At 39.3% G+C, this 12,535-nt stretch overlaps 1 protein-coding gene across 3 annotated transcripts in view; it reads right to left on the bottom strand.

The window, feature by feature from the left end:
* Positions 1-667: 667 nt before the first annotated feature.
* pan2 (poly(A) specific ribonuclease subunit PAN2) overlaps positions 668-12,535 on the bottom strand; it is a 12,564-nt gene continuing 696 nt past the window's right edge. For 2 of the 3 annotated variants that reach the window (XM_042004726.1, XM_042004727.1), the window contains exons 2-26: positions 12,394-12,535; positions 12,123-12,292; positions 11,905-12,025; positions 11,721-11,798; positions 11,372-11,642; positions 10,768-11,113; positions 10,268-10,364; positions 9,981-10,100; positions 9,729-9,848; positions 9,511-9,639; positions 9,158-9,357; positions 8,874-9,022; positions 8,651-8,757; positions 8,460-8,558; positions 8,264-8,352; positions 7,849-7,993; positions 7,613-7,750; positions 7,472-7,531; positions 7,302-7,392; positions 7,058-7,215; positions 6,314-6,457; positions 5,760-5,939; positions 5,540-5,633; positions 1,104-1,307; positions 668-981 (exon numbers count right to left, since the gene is read on the bottom strand). The exon at positions 12,394-12,535 is cut by the window's right edge and continues 164 nt beyond it. In XM_042004726.1, the coding sequence (XP_041860660.1) occupies positions 947-981; positions 1,104-1,307; positions 5,540-5,633; positions 5,760-5,939; positions 6,314-6,457; positions 7,058-7,215; positions 7,302-7,392; positions 7,472-7,531; positions 7,613-7,750; positions 7,849-7,993; positions 8,264-8,352; positions 8,460-8,558; positions 8,651-8,757; positions 8,874-9,022; positions 9,158-9,357; positions 9,511-9,639; positions 9,729-9,848; positions 9,981-10,100; positions 10,268-10,364; positions 10,768-11,113; positions 11,372-11,642; positions 11,721-11,798; positions 11,905-12,025; positions 12,123-12,292; positions 12,394-12,535 (3,487 nt within the window). In that variant the 3' untranslated portion in view covers positions 668-946. The remainder of the gene's footprint in view (positions 982-1,103; positions 1,308-5,539; positions 5,634-5,759; positions 5,940-6,313; positions 6,458-7,057; positions 7,216-7,301; positions 7,393-7,471; positions 7,532-7,612; positions 7,751-7,848; positions 7,994-8,263; positions 8,353-8,459; positions 8,559-8,650; positions 8,758-8,873; positions 9,023-9,157; positions 9,358-9,510; positions 9,640-9,728; positions 9,849-9,980; positions 10,101-10,267; positions 10,365-10,767; positions 11,114-11,371; positions 11,643-11,720; positions 11,799-11,904; positions 12,026-12,122; positions 12,293-12,393) is intronic. The other variant, XM_042004728.1, reaches the window with a different exon arrangement.

The following is a 12,535-nucleotide window of genomic DNA, read 5'->3' as shown; positions in this document are numbered from 1 at the left end:
TTTTCAGATCATTGAAGGACAAAAAAGTCCTCTTTAAAAATGTTAAAAAGATTATAGATGATTGTTTTTTCTACTTTATCAGTTGAAAATATGTATACTTCAGTCCTAATTGAAAATACCAAATATGTAATTTTTCAAATTATTTTAACCCTTTAAATGCAAATTTGACCACTTAATCTCAGTTTTTCTGAGGGAGGGGGTATTTATTTTCCATGCAATGCATGTCAGGTAGATGGGGATTTTATTTGAAATTCAATAGTGTTACTAATTTTTAGTACATTTAAGACTGCTAAAACAAAACAAACCCCCCAGCTTTCAAACATCTATTTTATGGAAAATAACTTTTTTTTTCTTTCGTAAAAACAGAAACATGCAATTCAAGTGGCATTTAAAATAAGAATATTTACATATTTAGTAATTTTGACTCAGAGTAAAGATGGAAAAATTGGGATAGAAAAGTGGAAAATATCTGTAATGGTTGAAGTTTTTGGGAGGACTTTTCTTTTCCTACTTACTGACCAGAAAGAGTAAAAATTGTAAATGTAACACTGCAAAAAGAAAAAACTTAAGGGTTAATCTGAACAGACTTATAAACATAAAACATGGAGAGCAGATTATTTGGTTCTCATGTATTTGTGTAAAATAAAGTGATTCTCAATTCCTGGCATCAAACACATTCATTTATTTGCATCGCAAAAGTGTTTGTACAAACATCTCAAATTAATCATAAAATACAAAAGTACTTTTTACTGGAAACTTGTGAAGATGAAACGTTTAAATGAATGAAGCTGTTTAGCCAATGAATAACAAAGTCTCCAGCTTGTGAGGGAGGGGGACCTGTACAAATACTGTAAACGGAAATATAAATGCAAATACGTATAAAATGTTTCGCTAACTGAACTGAAAGATTAGTGAAAACTTCCAGTGATTGTAGGGTCACAGCGGCTCACAGCCCCATCACAGAGGGAAACACAGCAGCACCTGTTGGAGACATGACGGCACATTCAGTCCACGCCGGACAGCGTTTCCTGTTTAACCCTACATCTAAATGAATCTTACAAGTCATTTATTATCAGCCTCCATATAATTTTGTAAAGCCATACTTTTTGTGCTACCTTGACCGTCTCCTGTATCCGAATCCGGGACTTTCCAGTCCAGCTGCCGGCCTTTTTCGTAGAGTCCCTTGAGCACCTTCCTGACTTCGTCATTCCCGCCTCCATGACTCAGCTCCAGGTACTTCTTGTACAGCTGCAGGGCAGTGCGTGCATCCTCTATGCTGTCGTGGGTTTCCCCTTGAATGTTGAGGTCTTGTGGACACAAGGAAAATGTAAATCAGAAACGGTAAGTCATCACAGTTCCTGTAGCCACATTCCAGCTGCTTAGCATCAGATTAGTGCTTCAAACACATTTCCTAACTGAGCCTAAAAAGCATAAGAGGCACAGATACTGAACAAGTCCTAATGAAGTTGACCCCAACACACATCCCTATTGGATGCTGTGTTTTAGGTAATTCCAGCTGGAATTTATCTTAAATTTCCCAACATAGGAGAAAACTTCTATGATCTGCAGCTTGTAGGAGACTATATTTTTTGGACCTTGGTATTTTGCTCTGTGGCTCTGCTCTATACTCAAGTCTGCAGCATGCGGAGCGAGAATGTTTTATGTTATCACACGTTTAGGTTGATTTATTACACACCTACAGGAGCAGAGGGTATAAGTTAGATCAGTGGCTTATTGATCTGAAAGTCTGAATTTCCAGTGTTATGAAATTGGCTCCGTGTAAACCAGATAATCACCATGGTAACACATGCTGGACTCAAGAGTCTTAGATAAAACCGCCCACAAAAAAGCCCCAGTTTAGCCAGCATACACAAAGCAGAGAAAACCTCTGGGTCATGTCTCAGATGAGCAAACTGAAAAATAAATAAATAAACTGGAATCTGAGTGATTATTAACTATTTTTGCTTTAAGTACAAAATTGGAAAACTAAAACTTTGTTTCCCCAACTATTTTAATTTTGGTTTGGAAAACAAAAACTGACCATCTGGCATCAGCTGAAACAACAGAAGACACCGAAACAGCCTTAATCCGCAAAAATGTGTCAAGCTTTCTATGATGCTTAGAGCATCCTGCCTGTCTGTCTGTAACGTTGGCACAAAGCATATTTGCTTTAGGTTTATAACCTTTACTGAACCCTGTAAGTTACTTGAATTAAATAAAAACTACTCACAACATATATGACAATCTTTGAAGAAAGCAGAGCTCCACACTATTAATCCCTTAAACTCTTAAAACACATCTATATGGATAAAGACTTCTTGTGCACCAGCTTATGGGAGCCTTGCTGATGTAACAGGACCGTCTATGGCCTTACATCGTTGCCAAATACCTTGATGAGCGTACCAAATACACTGGCGAGCGTATTTATTAATTCAGCAGCGCATTTCTTAATCAAGCGAGCGCATTGCTCTGATCGCAGGAGTTTTTAATTACTCGCGGGGCCGTGAACGCAGCACAGCGAGCGTAAAACACGCCCCCCACACTCACCAGTACGCTCTCGTCGGAAAACTCTGCTCGCGCTCTCTGTTCAGCGGGCGTATTTGTCAGTCGGGGGCGGTAACCTTCTGATTAATCTGATTGGCCAGAATTTTCCTGTCTGCTGCTCCTGAATAAAGTTTTATTTTTAAATGACTACCAATGAGTAATGGCTAAACTAGCTACAGAACGTAAATGTAGAGCAGCTGTAACATGAGCTAATAACAATGAGTGTTACCAAATAAGTCAACAAGTATGTGTGAAAGAGTAATACAAGAATAAAGAGGGAAGATAAAAGAGTGATAGTGAATAGAGATGCACAGGGAATCTGTGAAATATAAGTTAATTAGGAATCAAATTTAGGTGATTATTACTCAGTTATTGGTGGAACATGGAAAGCAAAAGGGACAAAGCAGTTTTCATAAATATTTAAACAGTTTAAATAAAATTTAATGGAGAAAAGCCAGTAAGCTCTGGATAATTACAAGTCATCTGCTCTGTGATTTTCTGTTATATGTAATAGAGAATTAACAAAAAGCATTACAAACTCCAGAGGTTTCCCTGCTACTACACATTAAAATCCCCAGTACATGAAAAAACTGTTCACCTTAAAATACAACACAGGACCCCGAAATGTCATCTCCGGGCTAAACATAACCAGCAATATGAGAACAAGATGATGATACGTTTCCACTAACCAAAGTCATATTACACATCAAATTCCATGAATCTATGAATAACAATGCACTTGATCAGTACACTGAAATAAATAATATGAGACCGTGACCACACTTTTTTTTTTTAACTAAAACAAAAAGGCTGTGAGGACATGGTGTAAAAGCACAATAGCTATAACATACAAAGGCAAAATACATTTAAACAAAATTGTATCACATTTAACAGACGCAAATATGTTATTGCAGGACGTCGACAGAATGTACAAGCATTTTCGTGACTTATAAGACTGATATTGCATTGATTTACCTCTGGAAACTAAAGGAATGTATTGGTGATGATTGCAGTCTGATCTGGTGTTTGGAACTATTGAATGTCTACAGTAACATTTTTTGTATACAGGAGTGAGAGTGTCACCACTCTTAGTATATCGAGGCAGAGCCGTCCATACTGCTGGGACATTATATACTACCACACGGCTTTAATAATTAGATGAAAGTAAGCCGTAACAACCTATTCATTTAACCTTACAGAAGTGGTTATCAGTAAGAAATATGGAGGCTAATGAGGACCATCATGTCTGATCTTTAATAAATGCTAGCTTGTTGGTTGAGATGAATATTTCCCTCCAGAAATGTATGAAATTATTGTGTTTACACTTATTTAATCTGTTGTCAAACATGACTTGATCATCTTTTAAATTAACATAATAATGCATTCATTGACAAACATATGTGCAGTATTAATATGTTTATTTAGTTTTAACCCTCAGTAATCCGATCGCTTTTATTATTAGTTTGTTAGGTAATTATCCAGAGCTTACTGGCTTTTCTCCATTAAATTTTATTTAAACTGTTTAAATATTTATGAAAACTGCTTTGTCCCTTTTGCTTTCCATGTTCCACCAATAACTGAGTAATAATCACCTAAATTTGATTCCTAATTAACTTATATTTCACAGATTCCCTGTGCATCTCTATTCACTATCACTCTTTTATCTTCCCTCTTTATTCTTGTATTACTCTTTCACACATACTTGTTGACTTATTTGGTAACACTCATTGTTATTAGCTCATGTTACAGCTGCTCTACATTTACGTTCTGTAGCTAGTTTAGCCATTACTCATTAGTAGTCATTTAAAAATAAAACTTTATTCAGGAGCAGCAGACAGGAACACTGACGCCCCGTGCTGTCACCGAATTGGAACTGAAAATTCTGGCCAATCAGATTAATCAGAAGGTTACCGCCCCCGACTGACAAATACGCCCTCTGAACAGAGAGCGCGAGCAGAGTTTTCCGACGAGAGCGTACTGGTGAGTGTGGGGGGGGGCGTGTTTTACGCTCGCTGTGCTGCGTTCACGGCCCCGCGAGTAATTAAAAACTCCTGCGATCAGAGCAATGTGCTCGCTCGATTAAGAAATGCGCTGCTGAATTAATAAATACGCTCGCCAGTGTATTTGGTACCCTAATCAAGGTATTTGGCAACGATGTAACGCCACAACCGTCTTTGTTTCAGTATCATCTGCTAATGAAATACAGTATGGCTTCAAATATAAATTGGATGTACTTGCATATATATGAAAATAATGAATCTACAGTTATGAGTGTGACCTGGAATAGTATACAACATTAAAATCTCAAGAATCTTGGCTTTTCTATGGTAAATAATGTGTAGGTACTTGGAGAGGAGACTGAGGAAACTACATATTTATTTGTGAAAAGACATCATATCCTACACACAGGACATCTGGTCCCAACACGATAAAGGTACAGCGTAGCGTGTAAGAATTACTGACATCTAGTAGTAAATATGGGTATTGAGAGGCTTTCAAATACAAAGCACAGCTGTGAATGGACGGTGGCCGTCAGTGGCCAAAATTCTTACTGACACAGGCATGTGTTCATCTCTGAGTGAATCCAGTGGCCTCAGGTGCAGCGATGACTGCACTACAGGTAACTTGTGCACTGTCTCCTTCTATGTGCTCTTTTTAAAGCGTTAATTACCCCAAACTGTGCTCTAGCACCTATCAAACAAAGTCGGTAGAGCAGTTTTAAAGCTCGGAGAGTTCTCACTTCATACACAGAGTTGTTTGTCCATTCAGAGACACCGTAGTGAAAACGGTGGCATAAATATAGCAGCTGCCATGTATGTGGCCGCTACAGCGAGCAGATATAAATGGAATACCAATAGAAACAATTTTTCATGATATATTACATTTTTCTGTCATTGACCTTTGATTTTGTTACGCTGCACCTTAAAATCAAAAGAAGAGGCCAAAATGTCAGACAATCTACTTGACACTTCTCCTTTCTTGTACTTTCACTTACCCAGAAAATACCAAGCGAGGAATCTCAGAGAAATCATCCTCTTGCGGGGCAGATGGAACAGGTAGACGGTGTCAATGACTTGATCCTTTGGGACCTTAAATGAAGCAGATAAAGAGATTTAAGTTACTATTGCAGAAAAAATTAAAATAATCTGAGGTGAAATGATTGAAAAACCCATTCCAGTGATTTTAACTTGGGCAACAATTGTAAAGCAACATACCAATAAGTTAATGACCCTAAAGTCCTTCTGTAAACCATGGCCGACAAAGCGAACTCCTGTGTCAATGAGGAAGCGTAGCTTTAGGTAGGTGGACTTCAGTGTGGTCAAATGCTTCGAGGAGATTTTGGCATCCAGGTCCCCTGGTTTGATGCCAGAATATTGTGTTAAATAGTCCACCACCTGGTAAGCAAATGGATAAAAGTATTAGCTGCATATTGAAGCAGTTTAAAAGGTTTATGACAGTAAAAACAGAGTAACTTCTTATGGTTAATATTTACATTTTTTCCATAACTATTGAATGAAGACATGAATTCTGTCTGGCTATATAAAACTCAATATGGACAAGCGTTTGGGGGTTATCTTACTTTGATTTATCAGATAAATCATCACATATTATTCTATAACTCTAACTTTTAAAAATAACTAAACTGACTATGAGTTGAATGATGAAGAAAACCTGATAATTATGAAGAAGCAGGAAGGAGCTAAACAGCAGATCTGAGTTATGTAAAGGTAAAATGAATCTTCTGCATATGCTCTTGTGTCACTTTCACCTGCTCCTGAGTGGAGATATAGTCATCTATGAAAGGGACCCCCTCGTTGGGGCCCTGGCCCCTCACACAGGTGATCCGGGCTACAGACATCTGACTGGGCTTGATGGTGGACTTGGTGCCGTCGCTGCGAAGCTCAGCTTCTTCCTGCAGACACAGACAGGTTAAACGTCCAACGGTTTTAAACATCAACGCTCAACTAATAAGCCTCATCTTTATTTAGCTGATTTACATATTTCCTTTGTTATAAAATGATTCATGTATCTATTGACCTCACATGTAAGCAATTATCAGTTTGGGCAGGTTTGATCAATAAATATTGTTAATAAGTAATAATAAGTTAGAACTGACGTTCTTGCCTGCTTTTTATTGTTAATTGTTTTAGTGTCTTAGATGTTATATTATTGTTGTGCTGGTTTTATTGTGCAGCAGTGCCTCTTAAACTGAGCCAAATTTCTCCCAAGGGAGACAAATATATAATCTTGAAATCTAACAAAATTAAAGTTACTCAGTGTAGAAGTATGTGTGAGTAAGTAAGTAAGTATTTGGAAATATTAAACATAACTGAAACATAATCATATATGCATTAATTATCCAGTTGTGAGCTTCTTATCTGTTTGCTGAGTTAAATCCAGGAGGTCACTTTCTTTTGTGGACAGGCAGTGTATAACCAGGCCACTGTAGCGCAAGTAAACAATGTACATAAAGTTAGCATATTTGAAAGCAGTGATATAAAAGCAACCTGACCTGATTTAGTGTGACAAACTCAGCATCCAACCCCACCAAATCACCGGCCTGTGGCATCTCGCTGACCATGAGGGGGATGAAAGTGGCGTGACTCTTCCTCTGCTTCCTTGCTAATGAGGCCTCCGTCAGCAGCACGCTAGCATCAATGGGATTTTTAACTGAAACAACCAGCAACAGTGAAGCCTGGATGACCGGACTGTACATTTAGATGTAAAATGCTCAGATTTTCAATCCTGAAACTTACTACGAAGGTCGTATTTGGTGTGGTAGTTCCTCCTGGCGTAATAGAGGATGGCTGGAACTTTCCAGTTCACATCAAACTGGGCAGCTTCAGTCTTTGTCAAATAAAAATATAAACCATTAACATGACAGCAAGTGTGATGGCTAAATGGTAAATTGGTGGTAAAATATTACCTTGTCATTGGGTTCAATTAAGAAATCATTGAAGAGGTACCACTGCTGGTGTGTGACTCCCTGAAACAGAAATTATTTTAAACTAGTGAAGCCCATTACCTCAACATAAAATAAACCCCCTCAAATCTAAGCTCCGCTCACCTCTTTTCTTTGATGGTAGGTCTCACCCACTTTGATGTGCGCAACCAGGTTTCCACCCGTGCGAGTGTCCAGGATGTGGGGCACTGTGACCACCAAGTCATAAAGTGAAGCACCTTCCGCCTCTTCAGCAGCACTTAACTAGTCGGAGACAACATATCAAGATATTACGGGCACTTAAGTCTAAAAAATTAGTTTTTTTTTTTTTTTTTTTTTAACATAAAGACTATATCCTGCACCTCCTCTCCTTCAGGCCAGCTGCTGATCTCCAGTCCCTGACTTTTGCTGATGGACATCTTCAGAGTGAGAGGGATCCAAACATGTCGCAGATCCTCCACCCGAGTGTCAAAGGTGAAGCCCTCCATACTGCATATCTCCTCCTCACTGGACAAAGATGTAACCAATATATGAAGCTTCAAGTGGTTTTTAGACACTTTCAGTAGATCATCCATATCTACTTAACATATATTTTTCCAGCTTTTTAAAATGTAAATATTTGCTTTTTTTCTCTTAAAGTTTCATAAGTTTTATCAGAAGAAAACAGAATGAACTTAAACTAAAAGAATAGAGCTGACATTATCTGTAAAGGAATATTTTGATCTGAATTCTTTTAGTCTAAATAACATTCATATTCTTCATTAAAGGGGATCTTACTCCAAGCACCACTCAGTTGGCATGGGTGGGGGTTTGTTAGGTTTTGCAGACTCTATTGCCTCTTTCTGCATGGCCTTATTGAAAGCATACTGTGAAGACAGGCAAAAACAAACACATTATCCATGTATTCATTTAATAAATAAACAGGGAAGTCATGAATTATGTTTCCGTTGTATTTGAAATGAGCGACAGTCACCTCTGCCTGAACTTTCCAGAATTCAGCCTCTTTAGCGCTGTTCACCTCACAGTTTATAACCAAAACATCTGGCAGGCATCGTATGTTGCGTGTCTGCACCTGCAGAGACGCACAGAAATATTATCATCATCATCCTGCAGGATGGACGACACGATACGTTGTACGCTGAGTGAATACAAGCTGGGACTCACTGTAGGCTGATACTTCTCACAGTTTTCACACCACGCCTGAGTGCTCTGTTCCAGACATATGCTTCTCTTCAGAATTTCAGCAAAGTCAAACTCCTTCGTGGTTTTTTCTGATGAGTCAAAATGAAATTAATGGATTGATAGCAAATATTTCCCTACTTCTTATTAATTCATGCTTTATCAAGACTATCATCACCGATTGATGTGAAAAGCACCTGAAACTCACCCTGAGAGTTCTGTTCTGGGTAATGCATGGTGAACAGCAGCGTGAGGGACGAGCGGACTGTTTCTTTCCCACAGCGACACAGACTGCTGTTCTCTACTTCACAACCAAACAGCTTCCCAATAGCAGACTCACCAGATGAGCCCAGAGAGCTGCAAAAAGCACAAACACAGCCAACTTTTTCATTTCCCTTAACTCAGACGTGATAAGTTTTTCTGCCAAAAACAGCTGCAGACTTAGTGTGTTTAACTCAAGCAGAACAAAGATGTGCTTCTGTAGAAACTGACCTGCTGCTGGCTCCCCTGTAGGCTTGTGGACCCTCCTGCTCCTGTGTCTCCTGGTGAAGCTGTGTGAGGATAAAGCGATTCCAGCTCTGGATTAAGCGACCAAGTCTGGCCTTCCCGGTTTGCTCATCTGAGTCTGCAAGGATCAGACCCAGAGCTGAGGCTTCAGGGATGGTGCGAAACGCTCTGAGGAAATTACTTGCCTGTTAAAGGGGACAGAAGTTGCAACTGACATGTTAGTAAAAGTGCCGTTCGGACACAATGTGGGTGAAATTTCACACCAAATTTCACACAAACGTCTGTAGGACCAACCTGCTCTGATCTACAAAAAATAAATAAATAAAAAATAAAGCTACCTGACACGGATCTCCTCGTGACAAATCCAACATATGGAAGAGAAAGCCGAGCTCACAGGCCAAGCAAAATTCCTTTTGGCATAAATGATTTTGCACAAGACACCTGATTGGCTCCAGAAAATATAATACCTGATGTGTGAAAATAAGAACCAGGGATTAAAAACATATTATTAATTATTACACCAAAACAAGTTTTAACAGAAGTATTTGAGTCTCACCTGAATCATGCAGTTACAGTAGGCATTGGGAATGTGTGGCTCCAGGCCGGCAAACAAGGTCCTGTTGTAATGCTTGAAGTCAAAGTCCTCCAGTCCAAGTTTAGAATATTTAATTGTGACCTGAAGCAGCACAAAGACTTCCTTATCAAATATCATAATAAACTAAACTTTATCTTAGACAACAGAAACAAATAAACTATTATAAGATAATAAAACACACTGCTATGAAAATAAGAATAGGCCGAGTCCAACCTTTCTGAACTTCTTGGGGACCATGCAGAGGTGTGGCTCTTCTTCACGCCCAATCGGTGACTCTGGGACCTGGTTGTAACTATCATAATCAAGCTCCACATCTTTAATTTTATACGGAACCTAAAACCAACACACACATAGATTTCAGAAAACTATGTATGAAAATGAGGCTCACAGCAAAATTTAAAAAAAGCTTCTTTTATACAGATAAAAGCAAATGCAAAATGTATGAATCTGCAGAGCTGACATTTTCTGGTTAGAATGACAAGGTTAACGTGGACTCATGCCTGGTTTCGGGGGCGCGTACGAGGGTTTGCTGCGTAACCGATGAAGCCAACAGTTTTCATGGTGCGCAGGATTTCTTGATCCACAGGAGGAGCTCGTCTGTTGAAAAGAACTGTGTTTTTAGATGGAAATGTTTACTTTTTTTAACTTTTAACTTGTCCTGCCTGGCATGGTAGCAGCAGAATGATGGTCTGGCTGCTGTGTCGTGTTGAACAAATTTGCTTTGCCAAAGAGAGCTTTATGGGTATAAAGCTCCTCTTGATAATCTGATTTATTTATTTATTTTTATTATTACTTTTTAAATCTTACAAATTATTATTATTATTTATTTTAAATTCTGGAATCTTGCTCGACCAGAGGGGACAGAAAAAACAGGAGAGCAAGGGGATAAATTAAATCATACATCATTTTTTTCTCCAGCTATAGTTTATTGATTTAGTTTAATTTTAACTAACCATGGTGCCTGTGGTTAGCTTCTATTTAACAGTTGTGATTATGTTACCTGGGGCTTGGTGTTGCCAGAGCAGTGGGCCAGTCTGACAGCAGCGGCTCAGTGCTCGTCAGTGGAATGGGGATGAGAGAGAGGGGCAACAGGTCATGATTCCAATCCAGCTGAGGCAATGTGTCCACAAGGCATGGCAGGGCAAAGTCTGTCTCCCGGGAGTAGTCATTGAAAGACACCTCGGGAACATCCGACCATAGATGAACACATCCCCCCGAATCTCCAAAGGCCACAGCTTGCTTGCTGGACGACACGTCAAAACTCATCAGCAATTGGCCGACGGTGTTGACGTGAAAAATGTCTGCCACGTTGGCAAGACCAGTGGGCTCACAGAACTGACACTGACCTGGGGAAAGAACCAGGAGGTCGGCTGCATTAGCATACAGGAAACAGCTTGACTCAAATACACAAATGACTACAGAAGAAATCACTGTGTGGAACATCTCGTAAGAATTCAGGAAGCAGTTCCTCTGTACTGTGATGATTGAATATAAATCATACTACCATGGAAAATCATGGGAAACATTTACTGACGAAAAGTTGAAAACCTAAAAACAAACTGACTAAAGAACCTGAAAAAAACTTCAAATCGCTTGTGAAATACCTGACTGTGAGATGATCACAAGGCGTGACGTATAGGTAGGAATGAAGCGTAGGAAGAGGGGATCCACGTGCACCTGAAGTGGAGTAACTGCTCTCATCATGCGGAGATCATACACCATGAGGAAACGGTCACATGCTAACCCATTCAGCCCTCGACTAGAGAACCCACAGGCAGCCAGAAGGTTCCCATGAACGTCAAAGTCTGACAGGCTGCCAGAAAATGCATCAAACTCATGTTCCATTTTGAAGGTGCGTAGGTCCCGGAGAGTTACCTGTTTTAACAGAAGGTGAACATGAGAGACAAAGTAGAGAGACTCATTTCAATAGCAATATGATAGAGTCATCCTTACCTTGCCAGACGTGTGCCCACAGAAGAAGAAACGACTGGTTTGACGCATGATTGCCACTCCAGGTACCTCAACTGTGAACTACCAAGTAAACAAGACAGTAAACAGCCAGTCATTTGTCCAAAAATATCTGAACCAATCTGGTAAACTGCAGTATATCATGCAAAGCCTTATGGCTCAGTCTCACCTTTTGAGTTTCTTGAACTGTATTTAAGTCAACTTCAACCACATAGTTTTGTAAACCACCCATGAATAGCATGTTGTTTTCGGTCATAAGAAGACTATGCATATCAGCTCCTTCCTCCATCCTAAAATCAACACATAGGAAGAAACGTTTGTAAGACAAAAAAAAAATATTTCAAAGCTGCAGGTTTTCTATAATAACCAATATTTTGCATCACTCACGGATAATCAAACATAACAAGGCCTCCTCGGGTAAAGCATTTGAGGTTGCACTTAGAAAGGAACAAAACCCCCGTTTCCAAACTTTGAATGTGTCGGATGTCATCTGTTGCATGCACTTGGAAAGATGAATAACGGCCCATTGTAGGTCCAAAGAACGAGGTTGCATGACCCTAAAGATAAATAATAAATACATAATAAAACCAAGACAGAATGACTTAGCTGAAAAGTTAATATGTATTACAGTTAAACTAAGCATTATTAAGGCTCTCACTCTGTGGTTTCCCATCCAGAGCATCTCTTCCTGGAGATCAAAATGTGTTGCTGTAACTGGGATGCCAACTTCTGAGACTACAGTGTGGACCTCAGAAAACATTCCCTCCATCAGGTGCACAGGCTCGGGGACTGTCATAGTC

This window comes from Melanotaenia boesemani, chromosome 13 (assembly GCF_017639745.1).
Source record: "Melanotaenia boesemani isolate fMelBoe1 chromosome 13, fMelBoe1.pri, whole genome shotgun sequence".
NCBI classification, from domain to species: domain Eukaryota; kingdom Metazoa; phylum Chordata; class Actinopteri; order Atheriniformes; family Melanotaeniidae; genus Melanotaenia; species Melanotaenia boesemani.
The sequence above is the reverse complement of the archived record's forward strand: the minus strand, read 5'-3'. Positions and strand labels throughout refer to the sequence as shown.